We start from the raw sequence: 25,853 nt of genomic DNA on the forward strand, positions 1-25,853 counted from the left end.
TGTGCCCGGCCGATGGAGATATGTTCTAACGACGGGTGGGCCACCTAGCTCAGTGTGTTGCCAAGAGTAAGAGAGAACAGAGGTGGATTGGAGGGGCTGGCAAGCCTGGTTCCAGCTCTGGCTTCTGCACAGGCTATAGAGCCCTGGGCAGGACAATTAGTCTCCAGGGGCCTCAGTGTAAAATGAGAACATTCATTCTCTTTGAGAAATCTCTATACTGTTTCTCATAGTAACGTACTAATGCATATACCTATCAACAATGTGTGAATTCTGTTTTTTCTACATCCCCACCAACATTTTTTTTTTTAGTCTTCTAAATAATAGTTATTGTAACTGCGATAAGATGATATCTCATTGTGGTTTTGATTTGCATTTCCCTGATGATAAGTGATGTTGAACACTTTTTCTTTTTTTTTCTTATTTTTGTGGTACTTTGTTATGTCAGAACATTTTTTTCATATACTTTACTTGTTGGCTATTTGTATGTTTTTTGGTTTTTTCTTTGAGAAATATCTATGTACGATCCAGAAATCTCACTATTGGTATTTATCCAAAAGAAAGGAAATCGGTATATCAAAGGGATACCTGCATCTCATGTTTATTGCAGCACTATTCACATTTGCAAAGATATGGACTCAGCCTAAGTGTTCATCACTGGGTGAATGGATAAAGAAAATGTGGTGTATACACACAATGGAATATTATTCATCCATATAAAAGAATAAAATCCTGTCATTGGCAGCAACATGGATGGTACCGGAGGTTATTAAGCTAAGTGAAATAAACCAGGGACAGAAAGACAAATATCGCATGTTCTTACTCATATGTGGGAGCTAAAATAGTTGATTTCATGCAGGTAGAAAATAGGATGATAGATACCAGAGGCTAGACTCTGGGAGGGGTGTGTGTATTTGTGTGTGTGTGGCAGGGGGTGGTATAAAGAGGTTGGTTAATGGGCACAAATACATAATTGGATAGAAGGTGTAACTTCTAATGTTTCATAGCAAAGTAGAGTGACCATAGTTTAACAACAATGTGTAGTGTATTTCAAAATAGCTCCAATAGAAGACTTGAAATGTTCTCAGCACATAGAAATGATAAATACTAGAGGTGATGCATATCTTGAATATCCTGATTTGATCATTACACATTCTATGCATGTAACAAAATATCACATGTACCAGGTACTGCGTAAATATGGTCGAATATATGTGAATAAAACAATTTTTAATGAAAACATTCTGGGCCGGGCGCGGTGGCTCAAGCCTGTAATCCCAGCACTTTGGGAGGTCGAATCGGGCAGATCACAAGGTCAGGAGATCGAGACCATCCTGGCTAACCCAGTGAAACCCCGTCTCTACTAAAAAATACAAAAAACTACCTGGGCGAGGTGGCAGGCGCCTGTAGTCCCAGCTACTCGGGAGGCTGAAGCAGGAGAATGGCATAAACCCAGGCGACTCCATCTCAAAAAAAAAAAAAAAAAAAGAAAACATTCTGGCTGTGGCCTTGAGGATTAAATAAGACACAAATCTGAAAGTTCTGGAAAATGTAACAGCAATAGCTATTGTTTACCAGTGCTAACTAGAAGCCAGGCATCTCACTTATTCCTCATAACGTCCTTGTGACGTAGGCATATTTATCCCGATTTTTATAGATGTCCAAACTGAGGTACAGAAAGTTTATACAGCTCATCCAGGGTCACAGCTAGATCTGGACTTAACTTCCTACAGTATAATACAAAAATATATTTTGCCTTTGTCCCATGTTCCTGACCCAGAGCTCCTAAAACCCTTGGAATTTCCTGAGTACTAGGTATGTCTTTTGTTATTCATAAGGAGGAGATTCTTTTGATCACCCCTGAGTTTATCCTAATGAAGTGACTTAGGGTATGGCCCCTAGACAGCTTAGGATGGGGCTTTTCACTAGAAATAACGAGTCATTAGAGGATCGGAACTTTCAGCTCCATCCACAGACCTCCAGGATGCCTTCGCATTGGGTGGTACAGGGATGTTGAGGAGCACTGGAGACTGAGCTCTATAAAAACTCTTGGATCAGTATACCTGGAGAGCTTCCATGTTGGTGAACAGATCAAGGTGCCAGGTAATGGTGTGCCTGGAAAGAAGCTCTGCACACCACACACACACACACACACACACACACACACACACACACACACACACACCTTGCCCTGTGCAACTATTCCTTTTGGCTGTTCCCGGGTTGTAGATTCTAGAATAAACTGGCAAACATTGAATTACACATAATTCATATGTAGATATATTTATATATTTAAGTATGTATGTATTTATTTGCTAAACAATTGATTCTGGGCAGTGGGTGATAACAGAGAAACACTGACGGATCTTCCTTAGGGTCACTGTATCCCGAGGGAAGAGTCAGACCCTTCTGCTTGAACATTGAGCTGTTAGATTAGATTCAAATCTGAAATAACCGGCACAGCAACTCCCATTCTGATTCCCCTGAAGGGAAAGAGAAAGTCAGGAAAGGTAAAGATCATGCAAGCAGCAGCAGAGAGAACATGCCTGCTCTGACCCTGCCCAGTCTGGCTCAGCTACAGGATTGCCCAACTGGTTTCTGCCATGGGCATGTGCTGGGAAATGTGAGGGAGGCTGCCCAGAAGCTGGTGGCTTTGTAGTTGTGTCTTAACTCTTTTATTGTAGAACGTCCTTCTTTCCAGGCCATTCTTCACTTCAGGGAAAGATTAGGGCAGCTTCACGATGCTAGGCAGTGGTGTATTTTTCTAGTCATCTATATAAACCATTTTTTTTTCAGAACTGACAGCAAGAACATCTGGAGTCTTACTCTATTTTCTCTCAGGGTTCAACCTACTCAACATTGTTGAGTTTCCCTATATTTCTTATGAGGTAAGAAGGGTCCAGACATTTTAATATATCCCACTGCAAGAGTAAAATAGCCCCAGGTTCTGGGATGGGGCAGCCTAGGTTCCAATCCTAGCTCTGAAACCACTACCTGGGCAACCTTGGGTAGGTTTCTTAACCTGTGTAAATCTCAGTTTCTTCACGGTACACAGTAATATGTTACATAGAGATGAGAGGATTAAACAAAAGAATCCAGATGTCCCCTATGCGTAATGCAGAGTAATTACTAGATATTAACTGTGTGCTAGTTACTGTTTATAGCATTATTAAAAGTGCTTGTCAGCCATGCTACAAGCTGATTACCAAAAGAAAATTTTGCTTATTTTCTTTGTATATTTCATACTGAAGGAGTAAAAGCTGTCACACATTATTTATTTATTTGTTTATTTAGTGACAGGGTTTCACTGAGTTGCCCAGACTGGAGTGCCCTGGCGTGATCACAGCTTGTTCAGCCTAGACGTCCCAGGCTCAATCAAGTCTCCTGCCTCAGGCTACTGGGTAGCCGGGACCACAGGTGCATGCCACTGTGCCTGCTAATTATTTTATTTTTTGTACAGACAAGGTCTCACTTTGTTGCCTAGACTGGTCTCAAACTCCTGGCCTCAAGTGATCCTCTGGCCTCGGCCCCCCAAAATGTTGGGATTACAGGTGTGAGCCACTGTGCCTGGACCTCATTACACACTTAATAAAATAGATTGCATAATGCCGCTGGTCACTCATCAGTCACTAACTTTGGCAATTCACTTCTCTGACAGTCTGTTTCCTTCTTTTCTAGCTGGGCCAATCACTGCTGCCTCCCAAGATATCCTGGATGAAAGATGTTTGGGAAAGGTTTGAAGTACTCTCTGGAGTAAAAGGTGTTACTGTTGGGATGCATGACAATGAGCTTCTATGGGCAGATATTAATTTGATTTGAACTTGGGATAGGTGTTGAGAAAAGCAGTTCTGCTCAATTTTTAAATCCTAGGATACTCTGTAAGCATTCATAATGTTGATTTATTTCTTTGAGAAACCATCTAGAAATCTTGAAACTCTCTTATTTGTCTTTTTCCCTCTCCTTCTCCAGAGTTTTATTTTCTTCCCATAAAATTTCATTACACTGTTGGCAGCAACTGTTATTTTTACCTATTGTACAAATAATCTTTTTAGTTTATATTCAGGCACAGCAGTGTCTGCAATGCAATAGTTTACATTACAGTTCACTCTTGGTGTTGTACATTCTTTGGGTTTTGACAAATGTATAATGACATGTATTACCCATTATAGTATCATATGGAACAGTTCCTCTGCCTTAAAAATCCTCCATGCTCAACCTGTTCATCTTTCCCTCACCCCAAACTCCTAGCAACCACTTATCTTTTTACTGTATGCATAATTTTGCCTTTTCCAGAATGTCATGTAATTGGAATCAAACAGTATGTAGCCCTTTCAGATTGGCTTATTTCACTTAGTAATATGCATTTAAGGTTCCTCCATGTCTGTTCATGGCATCATGGCTCATTCCTTTTTAACACAGAATAATTTTCCATCGTCTGGATGTGCCACACAGTTAGTTTATTTATTTACCTATTGAAGGACATCTTGGTTGCTTCCAAGTTTGGGAATTATGAGTAAAATTGCTATAAACATCGGTGCGCAGGTCTTTCTATGGACGTTGATTTTTCAACTCACTTGGGTAAGTACTAAGGAACACAGTTGCTCTATGCTATGGTAAGGGTATGTGTTGTTTTGTAAAGCATCACCAAACTGTCTTCCAAAATGGCTGTACCATTCCTCCACCCTTTTAAGCCACAGCCTGGCCAGCCATGCCAGGATGTAGAATTGACTTCTTAGGCAGGTTAACATCCCAATTCTTTGTGCCTATCTTGAGATATGCTATTATGGACAATCACATTCCAAGGCAGCATAGGGCAAATTCCTATGTTTCATGCTCAGTTAACCAAAAGTGTGTTATTAGAGGGTGTGTCTGGATGGAGGCAACTTATGTGTCCAACTCACCTATTGCTATGTTGTCCTGTGAAAGCTGAGAAGTGCCACGAAGTGTTTCCACCTGTAAGACAGGGAAGGCGTGGCTGTCTCTTCTTCCTGAAAAAGCCCCTTGGCTTTCACACTGCCCATTGGCGTCTCTTTCCCCTTTCCTGTTGCTCTCCTGCAGACCTGTTGGTCATTCCTTCTCATTCACTGGGGATTCGCCTCCTGACTCACAGTTTTCCTTTTCTCACCCCCGACTTCCTAATATCCACCCCCGACTTCTCAGTTCCTTGACCTTCTCATCTCTAACAACATTTTTCTCACCTTCCACCAGCAACCCACTCCCCATAATCACCCTCAGAGCCTTCACAGCAACAGAATCTACACCCCTCAGACATCTCAGTTTCAAACGACTCACCCTTTCAGCACCACGACTTACATTTCCTAATTCACTCAGCACACATCTTTGACATCACAGGGCCTCCAATCTCTTGACTCTGCCATTGTCTCACAGCCCATCAGCCCCTCTGTTTTCTCATCACCCCTCATTAACTTAAACCCCAGGATCCATCTTCTCACCAGGCCCCTGAACTTTCTTGTTATTTGCTCCTACGCAGCAGACCCCAATCCTAACTGAAATTCATTCACTCTGCCTTCTCCATGCCTGTGCCAAGCAGCTCCAAGTTGCTGATAACAACCACTGGCCAGGCTGAGTGGCATCATTTGAAGCCATCATCTCAAGCTGCAGGGGGACATTCATGCTCCTGACACACCTGTTACACTTTACTAGTTAATGTTCCCAGTTTCTGAAATGCTCCTTCATACCTTTTTTTGTCTTCAAACCTCCCACACTGTTCCCCTGAATCCTGACTAATGAGTAGCCTCTAACTCCCTGAGAATACAGAAGCCAGACAGGAGCTCTCTTATTTCCTCACACCAGTTTAGAAGCGCATCTGAATTTGCATCTGGCTTCTGATTGCTTTCTACTACAAGAAAGCAAGCCTCCCTCTCCTAACAAATAATATTCCTTCCTTGGGTTTGGGATGAGCTCACTTTAAGGAGTTCTGGATTAGCTCACTTCAAGGATGAGCTCACTTCACCTCTCCCTTCCCTCTCCCTTCCCTTCATCATCCACTCACACTTCTGCCTCATCAGCCCCTCCCTCTGCACTGCATCCTTCTTTCTTTTTTCCCCCCTTTTAAGGGAGAGGGGCAATATAATTTATGTAAAATAACACATGTAAAAATAACAATCCAGAAATCATTTGGTGTTCGCTTCTCAATACCCACCCTCAAATGTAACCACTTTTCTGATTTCTATTAGAAAATATATTAATTTTTCCTGATTTTGGACTTCATATACTTGGAATAATATAGTACATATTTTTTGGTATCTGGCTTCTTTTGTTCAATACAACATATTTGTGATCAATTCATGCTGTTGTGTAGGTCAATCATCTTTATAGCTGAGAGGTATTCCATAGCAAGGTCATACCACAATTTGTTTATCCGTTCTTCTGTTGATGGAAATTGTGGGTGTTTCCAGATTTGAGCTCCTATAAACAAGGCTGCTCTGGACGTTCTTGTGCACGTCTTTTTGTGGAAATATATTTCCTTTTCATTTGGAACTTCTGGTCATAGAATAGGTGTATGTTTAACTTTATTAGGAGCTAACAGACAGCTCTTCAAAGTGGTTGTACCATTTTGCATTCTCATAAAAGCACTGTATGAGAGTTCTGGTTGCTTAACTTCCTCCACAAATTTAGGATAATCAGTCATTTTGATTTTAGTGATTCTAGTGGGTGTGAAAAGTGCTTAGGACAAACTTGGCATAAGATTATCCCCCAAGAGAAGTTATCTATTATTATTATCACCAGATCACGACTCAAGCACTTTTAATAAAGGGCACCCGAGTTCCTTCTTTATTGTAATCATGCCTCACTCTTTTTCTTGTCCTAACCCCTCCAAAAACCACATCACAACCCCCAATATTGGCCATACATCTATTTAAGTATTATGTGTAAATATATATTGGTAAATATACTAAAATATTGGCTTTATAAAGAGGACCAAGTAGAGACATCACTAATGTCCCCCGCAATACCCAGCGAGTGCTCGGAAAATGGCTAGGTTCCTATTTTTCTGCAGCTCCCTAGAATACAAGTCTACACTACTTTGTTCTGGGCTCTGTCCCCACATCTTAGGAGCTGCATTCTCTTTCGAGCTGCACAGCCCTGTGGGACCTCAAACCTTGCCTTGCTTGACAACTGATGGGAGGTCCCGACCATCAGCACCTTCTCCAGTCTATAAACCTGGGTTGGATGTTCCTAGCTGGACACAGCTTCTCTTGGGGACGCTGTAGAGGAAATCGGGGTCTCGGGTGTAGTTGTGTACCGAGGAACAGAGGCTAGACGCGCTCCGCGGCCTGAGATGAGCTAGGCACGTGCTGGGGGCGGGGTGGCAGAGACAGCTGTGTGGTCCCAGCTGTTCCTGAGCGCACCGCTGAGGGACGCACTCCTTTCTGCAACGGTTGCACCCCAAGTCCTCCTCCCATTCCTATATTTTTCTCCATCCCCTGCCCACGCTTAATTAGTTATCTCCTCCAGACCCCTCCCCACTGGCCTCCTCCCTTGCACACGGGAGCTGGGCAGGGAAGGGAGCGCCCGGCTCAGTACTGCGCGAGCCCTGCGGCTGTCCGAGGCCGCGCGGTGGCCAAAGCGCAGCGCGGGAGAGTCTGCAATGTCAGATAACGGCTCCTTCGCCAATTGCTGCGAAGCCGGCGGGTGGGCAGTGCGCCCAGGCTGGTTGGGTACTGGCAGGGGGCAACCCTCCAGGACCCCTCGACCTCCTTGGGTGGCTCCCGCGCTATCCGTGGTGCTCATCGTCACCACCGCCGTGGACGTTGTGGGCAACCTCCTGGTGATCCTTTCCGTGCTCAGGAACCGCAAGCTCCGAAACGCAGGTGAGCACCATTCCTGATGCTGGGTGCTGGGGTCGGGCCCTTCCTTGTCCTCTGGTCTTGTCCCTGACCCCGGGATATGCGCTGCCTTTTCCCTCCTCAGCCCGGGCTCCCCTTTCCCTTCACTCTAACCTAGTCCCTAAGTTTGACTCTGCACTCAAAAGTTAGGGTGAGTTCTGCCCCTCCGAAATGCGACTGCCCAGGATGCACTTGGCACAGAGGGAATTACGGAAAGTTTTACTGGCGCGCTTTTTGGCGCTGTGGGAACCCACGCTGCTGGATGCCATCGCTACCCGTCGCGCTCCAATGTGTGCCTTTCCAGAGGTGCCCACATCAGGCCACAGAACACCACTTGTGCTTGACACCCCACTTCCTTCCTTGCCAAGCACTGTAGCTTTATGTAGTAGTTGCTTAGAAAATCCTTGCTGAAAAAATGAGTTAATCAATGGAAGCATTTCAGTAGGTTTTGTGTCAAAAACTTATCTCCAGGTCATCTGAAGACCCAATTCCAGTGGACAGAGTGTAAATGCAGAAATTGCAGATTCTGCTTGGACTGCACTAAATTGCTTTGAAATATTGTAGTCTTTTCTGAAGACTGGGAATTCCTGGGATTAACTGTGAAAATTAAAGCAATGGTTTGGCTAAATCGTGTTGCAAACCTGAAAATATTTCTCCTATTTCAATTCACTCTCGTTTCAATATTTCCCTAGTCAGGTCTTCAAAGAAAGAAAACCAGAGTGCGGGAGGAGGGGTCGGTGTCTGAACTCTCACCCTCACAGGTCATGGGGCATGCTGACCATTTCAGCCTAGGAGGGAGCTCGGTGACCTGTTAATTTTGCAGTCTCTCAAGTTGGGCCTTGGGGGCAAATTCAAATATTAGAGTGAATTAAAATGGAAAGATAGCAGCAGAAAAACAATTGTATAGCTTAAAAATGCTTTTTTAAGGAGTCAGACCATTTTTAGCAAATGGTAATATCTATTTGGTGTGGTCTGTGACTCTAGAATTTTTTCTTTTTTTTTTTTTTTTTTTTTGAGATGGAGTCTCTCGCTCTGTCACCTAGGCTGGAGTGCAGTGGCACAGTCTAGGCTCACTGCAACCTCCGTCTCCCAGGTTCAGGGGATTCTCCTGCCTCAGGGTCATGAGCAGCTGAGATTACAGGTGTGTGCCACTACACCCGGGTAATTTTTTATGTTTTTGGTAGAGACAGGGTTTCACCATGTTGGCCAGGCTGGTCTCAAACTCCTGACCTAAATCAAGTGATCCACCCGCCTCAGCCTCCCAAAGTGCTGGGATTACAGGCATGAGCCACCGCGTCCGGCTGACTCTAGGATTTTTATCTAAAAAAACAAACAAGAAACTGCTCCAACGGTGAGTATCCAGCCATCAAATGGGAAACATAACATTATGAAGAAGAAGTAAGCTTTCTAACTCAGCCACTTCGGTAGTGGTGGCTGTTTTCTGGAATACATTGTTCAAAATATTGTGTCCTTTGAAGAAAAGCTTATATATTAGGGAAGAACAGGTTATGATTAGAAAACTGCATTTAATATTTTTGAGACATTGTCCCTTGCAGCCATCATAAACATTCATTCCCTGAACAGGGAGGCAAAAGGGAGACAACTCCTGGCTCTGTGGGGGAGAAATCGGCCCTCCTGGTTCTGACATTGGCCCCTTCTGTCCCTGACTTATTGAGTATTTAGAGCAGGTCTGTCAGGCCGTGGCTCCCTACTCAGTAATTTGGATTGCCCACCGTGAGAAAGGTGGTTGAGGGAAGTAGGAGTTGCTTCCTTTTGCTGGAAGGAGAAAAGCACCCCTCCCCCACTGCCTCCTACAAAGGGCTGGGCTTTTCTGTGATCCTGGCAGGGTCTACAGAATCCTTCCCAATTTGAGAGCGTCACTGGGGAGGGTCATGAGCATGTTCAATTGCTGGCATATCCTCTCTTCTATCTTTCCTACCTCCCGATGTGTCTGCTACAGCCCAGCACCGGAAAAATAAATAAATAAATAACACTATATCTAAATGACATCAATTCCTGCCACTGCTACAGTGTTGCAATTTAAGCAGTTCTTATGTGACCACTGGCTTTATTGGTGATAGTCACAAACAATTGTAGTACTGACTTGAACTAAATGATCTCAGCAGAGTGAGATTTCAAAAGGTACTTAAAACCTACAGCACCCATTCTACTCTTAATCAGGCCTTGTCTTACTGAAGAGTTTGGATTTACTTTAAGAAACGTTTCTTCAGTCCTTTCCATACTGAAGTCTGGCTCCTTAAATCATTGGTATTAATAACTTAAGTCTGTGACAATGAGAATACATATATTTCCGATAACCAAGATGCATAGCCCATATTGAGATCACAGCATGTTTCCCAGGAGACACCAGTATCCTTTACTTGCCTATCACAAACCCATCCTCTGCGGAGCAGCTCTGTATCATCCCTAACAGTGTCGCTCCTGATGGCAGGGTGAGTGGTTACATTAATTGTCCTTTTTTTCAGGGATATCCTATCTGCGGCTTCGGTTGCTGTATGTGGTGGGTTGACTTCAGAGATAGTACTAGAGAAAGGCAGACAGGGAGGAGTGGAGGCAAGGTGGGAGGTAGGGTCAGAGCACTGACCCAACTTAAAAGGTAAGGCCAAATGTGTTCACTCTTTGCTACATTCTCAGTGTCTCGCACAGCCCATGGCGCTGAGTTGGCACCTTACGCTTGTCAGAGTGCGCTTCCCAGGGACTTGCCACACTTTGGACTCTCCTGAGAACAGTTGAGAACTTTCCCTCCTGGGCTCGTCACTGCTGCCCTGACCCTTGAGCTACACCTCGCTAATATTTATCTCTTGCATTTTTGAGCTGTTCTTTTCTCTCTTCTGGAAACTTCCTCCATTTTACACACACACACTATACACAAAGTCTCCTGTTTTAAAAGAACAAAAGACTCTTTTCTTGACTTCATGTCCCTCCTAACTTCATCACTACCTCTCTCCCTCCCTTTTCAGTCAGACATTTTAATGTAGTTGTGGACATCCACTGTCTCCCATTGCTTCCCATTCATCCTCAGTCCTCTGAGCTCCATTCTCTGGAAATGTTCCTCTGTGCTGTGTGTGACACTGAGGGCCACTCCCTCTGTAGGACCTTTCATTTCCTCGGCTTACCTGGTGCTAGTTTTTGGATTTCCTTTTTCTCTTCATCTCTCGGATACCTGTGCCCTGAAAGTCACCTTTGGTTCCTCCTACTCTTTCATGCCACCTGTCCTAATGATTTTACCTTCCACTATTTCTCAGTTTCTCCCTTTCCTGCCTCCTTATTCTTACTGCCCCCATTTCATGCCTTCATCATCTCTTGAGCAAACACTACCCACAGTGCTCGAAAGCTTTTCCTGCTCCCTCCTCCAGCCGCTGTTACCACTGCCAAGATTTGCCCTGTCTTTAGTGGCTGCCCTCCATCTCCAGAACAGTGTCCAACTCCAGAGCACAGCTCCCACAGCCATTTGTAGCTGGCCTAGCCCACCTAACTTACAGCCTCATCGCCCTCCTCTCACTGGTGCCACAGTGAGCTGCTGCCTCTTCCCAAAGGGTCTGCACTCCCTGATGTACTTTCTCAGCCTCTTCTGCCCAGTCAATAGCTGCTTCTCCTTCAACCCCTTTCCTAACTCCCCTGCAGGATTATCAATGTAGATTATTAATACCATGAAGGGGATAGTAAGTGTCTCCTTTGTTGGGCTTCTCAGATACCTGTGCCCTCCCCAGTACAGCATCCCCCTCACTGTACTATTGTTCTTTGTCTCTCCCCGCTGGACTGTGCACCTGTAGAGAGTAGACACTTTTAGTCAGTTTCTGTCCACAGAGCCAGACGCATAGTTAGAACAGAACACATCTCTGATGAGACAAATTGGAAATAGACAAGACACCAGGTAGTGGGGGAAAATTAATTGATTTTGCTCCATGAGCTGGGATAGACCTCAGTTACAATACTCAGCACTGCATAAATAATCAATATGGGTTTTCATGAAACTGAATTGCTTTGAGAACAGCCCAAAGTAATCTCACTTTAAGCTGACTATTGGCACCTTGTGCATGAAGGCATGCCTGATCTGTGATTCACCTGTGTGGCTAAAGTTGCTCAGCAGGTTCCAACCATGCCATGGTTGTACCCTAGTGATTCCTCTCAGGCAGTTTGCCCCTGACATGGTTTGGCTGTGTCCCCACCCACATCTCATCTTGAATTCCCACGTGTTGTAGGAGGGACCTGGTGGGAGGTAATTGAATCATGGGAGCAAGTCTTTTCCATGCTGTTCTCACAATGGTGAATAAATCTCATGAAATCTGATGGAAAAAGAGAAGCTCCCCTGCACAAGCTCTCTCTCTTTGCCTGCTGCCATCCACGTAAGACATGACTTGCTCTTCCTTGCCTTCCACCATGATTGGGAGGCTTCCCCAGCCATGTGGAACTGTAAGCCTAATGAAACCTCTTTCTTTTGTAAGTTGCACAGCCATGGGTATGTCTTTTTTTTTTTTTTTTTTTTTTTTTTTTTTTGAGACGGAGTTTCACTCTTGTTGCCCAGGCTGGAGTGCAATGGCATGATCTTGGCTCACCGCAACCTCTGCCTCCTGGGTTCAAGCTATTCTCCTGCCTCCGCCTCCCAAGTAGCTAGGATTACAGGCATGCGCCACCACACCCAACTAATTTTGCACTTTTTAGTAGAGACAGGGTTTCTCTATGTTGGTCAGGCTGGTCTCAAACTCCTGACCTCTCAAACTCCTGCCTCAGCCTCCCAAAGTGCTGGGATGACAGGTGTGAGCCACTGTGCCTGGCCTTGGGTATGTCTTTATCAGCAGCATGAAAACGGACTAATAGGGCCCCTTTATAATACAGCCCCTTTCTTGGTCTGGCCCAAGGTTGCCACTTTTAAGCTGCCTGTAATATGCAGGCCATGTAAGAGAGCTGAGAGAACCATGTCCTCACTGTAACATCCAAGTACACTCCATTATCAGAGAGGAAGGCATAACAACACCAGTTATTCCTGGCTCCATAGGCACACCCACCTTAGTTTTCCAAGTAACAGTCAGAAGCTATGGTCTGACAATGGATTTTTGTGCTGCAAATGGGTTAAAGAGGCTGTCTGGGAGGTTTAGTGAATGCACAAATTGGCATTTCTGGGGTACGCTGATGATTGGTAAAGCAGAACTATATGAACTATTTGATGTTAAGATTGCCTAGGAAAGCATGGAGGATTTGCTTGCTGAACACACAGATCTTTGTCCAAGGTCACTCTGTCTATGCTGGCAAAGCTGCCCCTCCTCCAGGCCCCCAGTGATGCTGAGAATTCACACCATCTCCTATCCAGAACCAGTAACTGCCTGGGAGGTTCTTGGTGGGAATATTCTGCCTATGCAGGTGCTTTGCTTCCCCAGTTAGATTAGAAAAGAACTGTGGCCCCTGTTCCTTGCCTCTGCTCTTCCAACACTTGTTGACTGAGGCAGCCAATGATGCTTGGTAAGGCGTGTGGTTCCGGACAAAGGCTCTGGAAGGCCTAGAGGGAAATGCTTAATAGGCCCACAGCCCCTACCCTCCAGGAGTTCCAGGATGAAGTGGAGCCCACTCCATCCAGGCTTCTATCCTACCACCGACCATTCATTGAGATATCACTTGGCGTCAGGTGTCTTTTGACCTGCTCAGCATGCAAGACCAAACTGGGCTACCTTGGACTCCTTCCCAAATGTTTCTTGAGCTGTCCAACTTTGCATTTCAGCTGTGAATACCTTATTGCCTCTTCACTGAGCAAAAATGAACAGTTTTTAAATCCCATCATTATGTCTTTAGCTGAATAATCAGGAAAGCTAATAATCCTCTTTAATTCCTTCCACGTAACTCTCAGTAACTCAAGGGATAAAGGCTTTCATGTTTGACTGTCTTTATATCCAGAAAGCTGGATTCTGCATTCGGATACGATATACCACAAAACTCAGAGAATACTGAAAGCTCCTATTGGCTCTTACAATTTAAAATACTTACTGCTGGAGGAGTAGAAGATAGAGAATTGGGAAGTAAAGCCCCAGTTCTTAGGGAGTTTACCATCTAGAGGGAATGCCCTACTTTCTTCATCTTCATCTCCCTACTACTTCTCACATCTTATCTCACAGGGATCCCAGTCCCACCTTATGAGCCTCTTTCTTGACCTGTCAGTACAACTAATAATATAAAACAGCAATAACAAATAATAGCTAACATTACTAGGTGCTTATTATATGCCAGATTCAAGTCTCTTTCCTTTAAGAGAGAGAGAAAGAGAGAAAGAAAAGGAAAAAAAAGCCTCCACAGTCTCCCATCAAAGGGATAGTCCTTCCTAAGCACCACTCTCTGTCTCCTTCTCTTGAAGGCAACACCGATAAAGCAATCTCCAGGGCAAAATTGGATCCCACAGCACTCAATAGAATTTTCTCTTGTTAATGTCACTGCTGACATCCTAATTGCCAAGTCCAATGAGCACTTTTCTGCCCTTTCTCACTTTTGTAGATGACCAAGAAACTCTCTACACCTTTTCTCTTAATTCCCTTGATGTTTCTTTTCTTTGGTTTTCTCCTCTTCTTGTTCTTTCTCAATCTTTCTGTGTTATGGCTATGAGCAATTCACACAAACTGGGTTTCTTTATCTATAAAACAGAAATCATGCTATCAACCTTAAGGAATTCTTGTGAAAAACAATGGAGTCCATTTATGTAAAACTATACTATCAACTTTACCATGTTATATCAATTGTTTTGTTGCTATTAAGTGTAAAGTAATAAAATGTTACCTATCAGAATTTCAAAATGATCTCTTTTGATGGTTATTGAACAATGTTTTGTAACAGCATCTTAGTTATTTTTAAAAATGGATGTTTCTTATGTTTTTAAATATATTTTCTTATTTTAAGTGACTGAAGTACCCCCGTATATATCTGTGTACTCTATTAATCAGCCATTTTTTATTTTTTAATTAAATCAAAGTTAGATTTCAACTCAGCTCCTGTATGATTCATCCACACATCCTAAGATTTTCATAAATATGTGACTTTGGAAGAAAAAGTATCTGCTCTCAAGAGATTTGGGAATCTAATTACGAGCTTACAATGAATGCATTGTTTTAGTGTTTGTTTGAAAATCAAGTTGTGAATAAATTATATGGTCAATTACTTCAAATGCCCATCCCCAGAACATAACTAATAAGAATATCTCACATTAATTTGGGGATTATTATTTCTCATAACCTTTCCCATACAAGATCTCATTTAAGGTAAACAGCCATTCTGGGAGTGAGGAGTCCTGTTGCAAAAGTCTTGGTAATTTTGTCTGGCTCCTTGGTGAATTGTCCTGCCTGACCAGCCCCATATCCTGCCATTGTCCCCAGTTCCAAGTTGACTCACAAATTCCCCACTGTTCCCACCACCTTGTTCTGGCCTTTCTTCCAGCTCTCACCACACTGAATGGCTACTGTTTCTCTGTTGTTTCCCCAACAGATCCATGGGCATCTCAATGGCAGGGGCCACGTTTTTCATCCATCACTGTGTCTTACTTGAATGTGGTAGGCACTCAAAAATCTATTACACATTATTAAACAGATGGAAGAGTGGAAGAAGACCTCAAGGCACAGAAAGTTTAACACTGTTAGAACACGTAGATCATTTGTTGACTTCCCCAATATAACCCTCTTGGCACCTTGTTTTTATTTGTTTAATGGTCTTCTCTAAGAGACCATAAACTTTGTAAGGGGAGGTAGCCTGTCCATCTGGCATAGTCACAGGCAGAACCTAGTATATACGCAGCAATATTTGTCACATAAATGACTTGATTATTCTCTCTTTCTATCTTGTCTTTTAGCTCAATGACCAAGGAGAATTTATGTCTAACCAAATTTTTCTTCTGAGCATGGAGGGTGAGCACAGAGAAGAGGGGCAAGGGTTACAGGGAGCTTTACCTTCCAGAATTCTCCTATCTGACGAATATTAGATAGCTCAGCACTGGCTGGCTCTTTCCTAGATTACCAGGTCTCCATTAAGAAATACTTTTTCCAGAAAGAAAGAGAGAGGAAGAGAAGAGGGAGGAGACTGTGATGGTTGTGTGTGTGAAAGGATGCACTCTGCGTATGAATCCTGGAAGGGGATTCCACGTTAGTGAACAAAGCCCTGTTGTCAAAGCCTCTCTCCACTAATACACCCTATCTGCTGGAGGCAGATGGAAACGAGTCACGCCAGGGCTCGTGACATAAATATTCATTATGCACAGGGTGACTGCAGTGCTGTGTGCATACTGAGTGATTTCTCACCTGTCTGGGGAAGAAGTGGATGGAGAACTGGATCTCCCCTTGACTGTCATCCACATAGAACCTGGCTCCTTACAGATGGAAGACAAAACACGAATTTTACTCACCTAATTTGGAATTGTGCCAAGAAAGCCTGGAGACAGTGGGATGTCTGGGCAGATGAATCTGCAGCAGGAATGGTTGATTTCAGCCTTTTAGGAACAGCCGGAGTAATAGGGGATAGTAATTGAATCACTTTCCACGTGGAGTTGAATGTGTTCTTCTTACTATTTACAAGCTGTTTGCCAGCCTCTGGGGCATTATTAGGGGATAAGCCACATTAACACAGCAGAACTTAACTCTGCCTTCCCAGGGAAACAGCTGGCAGAGCTGGCACCGGCTCCCAGCAGCTCTTGACTTTCTCTGCTCAGCTTGCAAGTGCCAAGAGCTTGTGTGTTGCTGGGCTAGGTGCCCAGTGGGTCCTGTGGAGACCCATCTTCCTGTGCTGGAGAGGAGTGACTCTCTTCACAGAACCAACCCTATGAGTGTGCAGGGGGAAGTGGTGGCAGCGCTTCGAAAGAAAAGAAGGGAGCTCATGAAGGAATAGTCACCCAGAAAGGAATGCGGGAACTAGCCCAAATTCACTCGACCAGAAAGTGGCAGGACTCAGATTATCCCAGGTTGCTCTGACTTCAGCACAACCCTCCAGATTTCAAAAGGACACTTAAAATTCTAGGAGACAAGGGCTCCTGATTCAGCTGAAGCCAAGCAATGTGAGAGAGGGAATCTCTCGTGTTCCTGGAACCAAATGAGGTCTGTGTAGGTGAGTCAGAGATGGAGATCCAGCAGTGGAGACAACCAACGGGCTGAGAATTAAATGAAATGGCACGAAACCCCTCCACATCCCAAGCAGGTCCTTGTTGCACATTTTTTTGCCTCGCTTTACCAGCCAGAAAGGAAATGAGGCCATTTTTAACCCATAAAGTAAATAAATCTGTAAATAGTAGAGTAGGTAGGAATCCAGCAATTCAGTCGAGTCATGATTCTCCTTCACCATCCAACCTGCTAGACAATCTTGAGACAGGGAAGCTCACTACTTCACAAGCACACTAATTGTCCAGACAATCTCCTTTCTATCCATTTACATCCTGTCTCCCTGGTTTCCTAACCTAGCTGTGGACACCGTAGTGTTATAGTTAGGTCTTGAGAACTCCCAGGACTCCAGTAGACTTGTATGGGTTCTGAGTGGGGTTGACTGCATACCTCTGAGGACAAAATAGGTCCTTCGTGAAGGCTGCCTGAGGGTCTTTCAGGTTCCCATCTCCATACGGACCACGCTACGGGAAATCTTTGAGATGGGGTGAATGTGGGAAGGCTGGAGGCAGTCCTTTCCGTACCCTTGTGGGTAAGTCCAGGTATGGCATCTACTTCACTTGAAGGGCTGACTCAGGTGAACTCCCAGCTGGGTGGCTCTCAGCCTCCCTTTTTCTGTACCCTGTGGAATCCATCCACAGCCTGGCCTCTCCAATTGCTGTGCTTTGGGGGCTCTTTCCATCCGCCTGACCCTCTGGACCCCTGAAGCCATCACAGCCTCTGTGGCAATGGGACAGACACATGGTGGCTGTGGAGTTTCCATGTCCGTGTCTTTGCTGACTTGGGAGTTACTCCTTCACACCATCCCAAGCCACCCTCTGCATTCAGCCACCCTAAGACCAGAGGCTTCACCATGTGGCAAGAGACCAGAAAATTTTAAAGACATGCCCAGTGCACACTGCATCACTCAGGGCCCCTGCTGGAGGGAGAATCTGTTATCTTTTGGGCATACAGTAGGTATTCAAAAAGTACAACACTTGGTGAATGAGACAATTGGCATTAGTGATGGAACTGCTCACACTGTAAGTTTTGTATTGTCCAAACTTTTAGGTTCTCGGTGCTCTATTCGTGAGTCAGTGTTGGTTTTAGAATGCAAACACTTGAGGAGCAGAGATTGTGTTCTTTTGGAGTAAGCCCTGCCTCCACCCTAGGACTTCAGCTTAGAACATGCCTGAATCATATTAATTCATGGGTGTATGGTTTCCTGAGGCTCTCTCTGGTTGACCAAGCTTGGTGATGTTAGAGAAAGCTCCATTCAAAGGATAATTGCCTAGATAGTCCAGAAAGGCTGCCATGGTGCAGGCAAAGCAGGGAGGTCCCCCAGAGGCTGTGAGCTTAGGAGTGCTGACAGCTTTTCCTCACCCCACAGGGCTGGGGCTCGGTGCCACTACTGCAAGTGTCTGTCAACATGGCCACAAGGCTGGGAGTACTGGCCCAGACAGGGCACAAAGGGGAATACCAGAAACACGTGGTTCCCACTCTCAACACCTTTCTTCTAGCCCAGCTGCAAAATGCAATTCACATTTACAAAAGCCACTTAAAGACACTTAGAAAGTAGCCTGTTAACCAGTGGGGAGAAAATGCAAAAGGAGACCACCAGAGAGATGTGTAGGGAGGTGAGGGAATGAGAGGGAGGGATGGTAGTGATGAGAAATCCACACTCCTGACTTTCAGACTCGCCGCCTCTGAAATCTTTGCTGGAGCTTCAATGATGCAAAGCCCCTGAGCATCTGTGCCTATCATGGAAACAGTTAGCATGTGTGAGCACCTGTCAAATCCCCAAAAACTTTGTATCATTAATTCTTACAGCTATACTATGAGGTAGGTATCACTGACCCTAGTTCACAAATTAGGAAAATGGGGTTCTGAGAGCTTAAATAGCTTGCCTCAGTCATATAGCTAGTGAATGGCAGAAATGCATCTGAGTCTTCAGTTCTGCACCTCTAGGAGCCACTTTGTTTCCACTCACGTTGCCAAAAGTAACTTCGTGAAGGGTAGGATGTTCTACAGAATCTAAGTTGTGGGGTCTTGTGCTGACTGTTGCTCTGTTTGCTGCTTCAGGTAATTTGTTCTTGGTGAGTCTGGCGTTGGCTGACCTGGTGGTGGCCTTGTACCCCTACCCGCTAATCCTCGTGGCCATCTTCTATGACGGCTGGGCCCTGGGGGAGGAGCACTGTAAGGCCAGCGCCTTTGTGATGGGCCTGAGCGTCATCGGCTCTGTCTTCAACATCACTGCCATCGCCATTAACCGCTACTGCTACATCTGCCACAGCGTGGCCTACCACCGAATCTACAGGCGCTGGCACACCCCTCTGCACATCTGCCTTGTCTGGCTCCTCACCGTGGTGGCCTTGCTGCCCAACTTCTTTGTGGGGTCCCTGGAGTACGACCCACGCATCTATTCCTGCACCTTCATCCAGACGGCCAGCACCCAGTACACGGCAGCAGTGGTGGTCATCCACTTTCTCCTCCCCATCGCTGTCGTGTCCTTCTGCTACCTGCGCATCTGGGTGCTGGTGCTCCAGGCCCGCAGGAAAGCCAAGCCAGAGAGCACGCTGTGCCTGAGGCCCAGCGACTTGCGGAGCTTTCTAACCATGTTTGTGGTGTTTGTGATCTTTGCCGTCTGCTGGGCCCCACTTAACTGCATCGGCCTCGCTGTGGCCATCAACCCACAAGAAATGGCTCCCCAGATCCCTGAGGGGCTATTTGTCACTAGCTACTTACTGGCTTATTTCAACAGCTGCCTGAATGCCATTGTCTATGGGCTCCTGAACCAAAACTTCCGCAGGGAGTACAAGAGGATCCTCTTGGCCCTTTGGAACCCACGGCACTGCATTCAGGACTCTTCCAAGGGCAGCCATGTAGAGGGGCTGCAGAGCCCAGCTCCACGCATCATTGGTGTGCAGCACCAGGCAGATGCTCTCTAGCCTGGATCTGAGGCACACCAGCTGCACGACAAACTCATGAAATGGTGGGAGTGAGTCTGCTGCAAGGGTGAGACCAGGCAGCGTGCTGGACCACACTGTCCTGTTGGCATCACAGCCCCAAGGCTGGGGGAACTTCATGCTGGGACAAGGAGCTCATCAGTACCATGGGTTCAGGCTGATCCAGGAGATGCTCACAGCCACGGGACCTGGCAAACACTCTTGGTGGTGTCTTGGGGACTTGGTGCACACAAGACCAAGGAAGGGACAGAATGAGGAAAGGCCTGGGGCAGAAGAGCCCAACTCCTTCTCATAGGTGACCCTCCTCTTCCTGCCGTGGCCTCCTGGCTACTTTCTCCCCTTCCCCCGGGCGTGGCAGGATCTCTTCCTGTTAGCAAGGATGAAAGAGAGAGGTCAGTAGGGCTGGAACTTGGTAACTCTGCAAGGGCCTCAGGCGGGGCAGGTGCAGAGGGCAAGCATTCCACACTCCCCCATTGACCTTCCTTACACACACACACATATCACACACACACACATCACAACCACACATGCATCACACCACAGACACACCACACTATGCACACATAGCCACCATACTCCACACTGTACACATACATATGTTACACACACATAGCCACCACATCACAAACAACACTGCGTGCGCGCGCGCACACACACACACACACACTCACACTTCTCCAGCATCTGGAGCACAAAGTCTGTTTGGACTCCCTTCCTGGTTCCATCACGTTCAGGTTGTGTGATTTGGGGAAAATCTCTTAACCTCCCTGTTCCTCATCTTAAAGTGAGGATCGTGCTGTAGTCAGCCTCCCAGGTTGTTGTGAGGATTCACTGAGATAATACATCTGCAGAACTGAGGACAGTGCCTGACATGTGGCCAGCACCCAGTAATTATTAGCTTTTGTTATTATAACTACATAAAATGAAGGAGGAAAGTCATATACAAAGAAAGGAAGGGCTATCACCGGGCGCGGTGCCTCACCCCTGCCTCGGCTTGAACCCAGGAGTTCAAGACCAGCCTGAGCAACATGGCAAAACCCTGTCTCTACAAAAATTAGCTGGGCATGGTGGCCCATTCCTGTGGTCCCAACTACTCAGGAGGCTGAGGTGGGAGGATCACTTCAGCCCAGGAGGTTGAGGCTGCAGTGAGCTGAGATTGTACCACCGCACTCCAGACTGGGTGACAAAGTGACAGTGAGACCCTGTCTCAAAAATGAAAAAGAGAAGTAGAAGGACAGGAAGGGGAGGAGAGAAAGTGGGGTCGGGGACATGGAAGTGGGGGAAGGGCAGCTGCACCCCAATTCCTTTCTATGGTTATGTATTTGTGGACTTTATATTTGTAGAAATCTCAGATCTTTGTTTAGCGCCAACAGAATTAATAGCTTTCTTCAGTTCCACAAACACTAACTGAGTGCCCTCTGTGGGCCAGGTCTGGTATGTTGCCTGCCCTCTGGGAGGTCACAGTCTGTTGATAAATTAGTGTCAAGTAACATCCATTGGTGCATTCTTTGTACCAGGCATTGTGGTAAGGGCTTGATATGCATTATGTCATTTAATCCCCGCAAAACTCTTGGAAAAAGATACTATGATCAATGTTCATAGTAAGAAACTGAAACTCAAAAACATGGAATAATTGCCAGAATTCAGAGCTATGTTTAGAGCTAGATGTGGAGCTCAAGTCTGTCTGATGGCAGCACCCTACTTCTGTGCCCGCTCATCCCACCTTGGAATGTGTGGCAGGGACAAAGTGCAGTGGGCTAAGTACTGCATGTCCACAATGTGCCTGGGGGCCTTGGCCAGCCAGCGGCTTTCCTGAATGAAGAGCCCAGAATTTTCTCATTGTGCTGACCTCTTAGCATTATGCTGGATCCTCTTTCTGCCCCTGTAATGTGAAGAATCTAGGCTGGGTGCTGTGCTTAGTCACCTAGCCACCTGGGAGCTTGTTAAAAACGCAAATCTTCTGGGCTCTGCCAACAAGGTTTTGATGTTGGAAATTTGAGGCAGGTCTAGGAATCTAATTCTAATACTAGAGGTCCTTGACCTAACTGTTAGGAATGAAGGTGTCATAGTCCTGATGATGGCAATGGTAGTGTGCTCCACCCAGGGAGGCCGCTCAGTCCACACCTCAGTCCCAGAGAGGTGCAGAAGAGTCCTAAGGATTCTCTTTGAGCTTCAGCCACTTTTCCTGGCCCTGGGCAGCGTTTGCAGCGACCTGGTCAGGCACGTATTGTTTTCTGTTCTCGCTGCTTCCCCTCCCGCTAGACACAAACTGACAAACTATAGAGATTTGCTCTTTATTCCTGATTTGGAGGAGAAGGAGGCATCGATTTCTTGGTGACAGTGTGTCCACACTTCCTCTCCTTATCCCTATCTTTCAGTACTGAGTTGAATGCACAGCACATGCTCAGTAACTATGGATTGAAGGCTGTCTTCGGTTTCCTGGGCCCATAGTTGTTACCTGGTTTGCCAGGGTTCGGCACTGACAATCCACTAACTGGAATTTTTTCTTGGATCCATAGGTTTTTGGTGATGAATCAGGAGCTGAGAGAATGAAAAAGAATGGTAAAACCCAGGCCCAGGACATCAAGCAGTGTACATATTTGGAATGACCTCATGCTGTGGGCCCTGAGTATAAATAAAAATGCTTTTGCTAAAACAGTAAAATTTGGGAAACCCTGTCTTCCACCTTCTTGACTCTGAAAAGTCTGGTCAGAGGTGCCACCTGGCTACCTTTCTCCTCATCCTTCTAGGATCTTCCTCTGGACCCCTCAGTTCTGGGCCCTCTATGAAACCCTCAGCCATCAAAAGGACTCAAATCTAGGTCCAGATTTCTGCCTGGGTTGACATCTTGGGTGAATCAACACCTGGACTCACACATCAGCCACACTGGATCAAGCCCAAAGACAATACAGACACACACACCATTTGTGCTGTCCTCTATCATCCTTTTACCATCCACTCATTTCTTCCCAATCCCCTTTGTGCACTTCTGAAATGCTGTACTTGTTTGTGAAGCTTCTCCTAGGGTCACTTTTTGCTCCATATGAGTGGCTTTCCCCTAGGGATATATATCAAAATAAGATTTTAGAGAATACTTCAACACTACAGAATCACACCCTATGAGGGTTGCAAACCCCCATGTACTTTGAAAATGCTCCTCAGGTGCTTCTCATCTGTAGACCTGGTTGAGGACGCTGCTCTGTGAATGCTTCCCGGATGCTCACTTTCATCCCCATGCCGACGATTGCTGTCTGTACCTGTGGATCTCCAACTGCCTGCCACACATCTCCACCTAGCATGGACTAAGTGCTCACTATATGCCAGACACTGTTTTAAGGACTTTATGTGGATTAATTACCATATTTAAGCCCCAAAAACAACCCTGAGAGGGAGGTACTATTATTTTCTTCAATTTATAGATGAGGAAACTGAGGCACAGGGAAGTTATGTACTTTGCTGAGGGTTACATAGCTAGTAAGTGGTTAAACCAGGTTCTGAAACCAGATAATTTGACTATAGAGCCTGTATCCTTAGCCACTGGCTATATTACCTCCTTCAAGCTCACATATTCACAAACGGGATTTCTGGGTCCTATGGTAGTTCCGTTTTTAGTATTTTGAGGACCTTCCGTACTGTTTTCCATAACAGCTGCAGCATTTACATGCCCACCAACAGAGTGCAAGTGTTCCAATTTCTCCACATCCTAGCCAACGCTTGTTATAGGATTTGTTTTTGTAATGGACATTGTAACAGGTATGCGGTGATATCTCATTGTGGTTTTGATTTGCATTTCCCTGGTGATTATTGACGTTGAACATCTTTTCATATACCTGTTGTCTATATGTATGTCTTCTTTGGAGAAATGTTTATTTACATATCCTATATATTGAATGTTTTTGTCTCTCTAAAATTCATATGTTGAAACCTGTATTAGTCAGGGTTCTCTAGAGTGACAGAACTAATGGAAAATATATATAGTTATAGGTTTAGAAGCAAACAGAGGTGCTGGGGTGGCTCCTGAGGAGAATCAACATTATCTTGCCTGGCAACTGCTTCAGGGGAGGCCATCACTGTTGCCTTAGGCAGGGCAGGGTTTATTTCCTCAGACAAAGGCGGAAAGGCTGATGGCAGCATGGGTTTGGAGGGGATGTTGCCACTACTGGGGATGGGGAAGGGGAAGCTGTTTCTTCTGGCAAAAAAGGTTTATCAGAGTTTACAAACTCAGTGTCCCGAGCTTCATCAGGGTCATCCCACATATCCCCATTCCAAGTTGCAGGGTCCCATTATTTTCTAATCAATGCCCTCACTTTAACAGTAGACACCTGGCAAGGCTGTGCATGCACCTTTGATTGCAGGTGAGCCACTTGCATGATAAGAGCTTGTGTCTATTCTTCCACAATTTCAGCTCTTTCTCTACAGGAGAGAAGACTCACTCAGGGCAATCTGAGCAGATTTGAGGTTCAGTATCTGCTTCTGAAGCTGGGAGATAGAATTGCTGAGTTCATCATTTTCTTTCATCACTTTGTCCATGGAAATTAGCAGCAACCAACCAGCTTCATTATGTTCCTTCGTTCTCCACATAATGGTCAAAGGTATTATGTATAGTCACTAAACTCCTTGCCTCTCACGAGTAATGAATCAGGCGTGTCAAATGCATTTATTTTGCATAACTCGCTAAACAATTTCCATCAAGGACTATCAGTGTTCTCCATACTATTGGAAGTAGAGTCATTAGCATTTTGGAGTACTAATCATAGTAAGCAGCCAACTGCAGAAACCCCAAAATCAATGAAACAACTCCATCCTTAATATTCTGTTCCTCTAGAAGGACTCTTGGTACCAAAATCAGTATTAGTCAGGGTTCTCTAGAGGGACAAAACTAATGGAATATATAATGGAATATGTATATATATGTGTGTGTGTGTGTGTATATATATATATATATATGAGTTTATTAACTCCCATGATCACAGGGTCCCACAATAGGCCACCTGCAGGCTAAGGAGCAAGAAGAGCCAGTCCAAGTTCCAAAACTGAAGAACTTGGAGTCTGATGTTCAAGGGCAGAAAGCATGCAGCACAAGAGAAAGATGTAGGCTGGGAGGCTAGGCCAGTCTCTCTTTTCACATTTTTCTTCCTGCTTATATTCTAGCCAGGTGGGCAGCTGATTAGATTGTGCCCACCCAGATTAAGGGAGGGTCTGCCTTTCCTGGCCCACTGACTCAAATGTTAATCTCCTTTGGCAACACACCCTCACAGACACACCCAGGATCAATACTTTGTATCTTTCAATTCAATCAGGTTGACATTCAGTATTAACCGTCATAAACCTTAATCTCCAATGTGATGGTGTTTAGAAATGGGAACTTTGAGAGGAGATTGGATCATAAGGAAACAGCTCTCATGAATGGGATTAGCGCTTTAATAAAAGGGGCCCTGCAGAACTCACTGTCCCTTTCACCATGTGAGATTACAATGAGAAGATTGCCATTTATGAACCAGGAAGTGGGCCCTTACCAGACATCTAATCTGCTGGCGCCTTGATCTTGAACTTCCCAGGCTCCAGGCTACAAAAAATAAAATTTTGTTGTTTAAAAGCCACTCAGTCTAAGGTATTTTGTTATATCAGCCAAAATGAACTAAGACAAAGTCCTCTGTCTATTTTTAGAAATTGAGTTATTTGAGGTTTTTCTGCTGTTAAGTTGTAAGAATTCTTTATACATTATAGCAATTAACCTCTTATCAGATATGTGGTTTACAAATATTAATATTTTCTCCCATCCTGTAGGTTGCCTTTTCCCTCTGATGAGTTTTTTCCTTTGCTGTGCATTTCCTTCACTGGGTGTATTTAAATTTTATGTGTAATCCTACTTCTCTATTTTTGCTTTTGTTGTCTGTGCTTTCTGATGTCATATGCAAGAAGTCATT

At 45.1% G+C, this 25,853-nt stretch overlaps 2 protein-coding genes across 2 annotated transcripts in view; both read left to right on the forward strand.

Annotated features, from left to right (window-relative positions):
* The window catches only part of CEP295 (centrosomal protein 295), a 1,096,927-nt gene that overhangs the window by 348,666 nt on the left and 722,408 nt on the right, over positions 1–25,853 (forward strand). The gene's annotated exons all lie outside the window — the stretch shown is intronic.
* Positions 7,513–20,379, forward strand: MTNR1B (melatonin receptor 1B). Its single transcript, XM_050758920.1, has 2 exons — positions 7,513–7,832; positions 19,043–20,379. Exons 1-2 carry the CDS (start codon positions 7,610–7,612, stop codon positions 19,906–19,908), a joined length of 1,089 nt encoding a protein of 362 aa, XP_050614877.1. The 5' UTR covers positions 7,513–7,609; the 3' UTR covers positions 19,909–20,379.

Source organism: Macaca thibetana, chromosome 14 (genome assembly GCF_024542745.1).
Source record: "Macaca thibetana thibetana isolate TM-01 chromosome 14, ASM2454274v1, whole genome shotgun sequence".
NCBI classification, from domain to species: Eukaryota; Metazoa; Chordata; class Mammalia; order Primates; family Cercopithecidae; genus Macaca; species Macaca thibetana.

Bases quoted from the DNA above. Each gene is read 5' to 3' on its own strand.
- MTNR1B (XM_050758920.1), top strand. From the start codon at position 7,610: ATGTCAGATAACGGCTCCTTCGCCAATTGCTGCGAAGCCGGCGGGTGG. The intron at 7,833-19,042 runs GTGAGCACCATT...TTGCTGCTTCAG, and splicing joins CCGCAAGCTCCGAAACGCAG to GTAATTTGTTCTTGGTGAGT.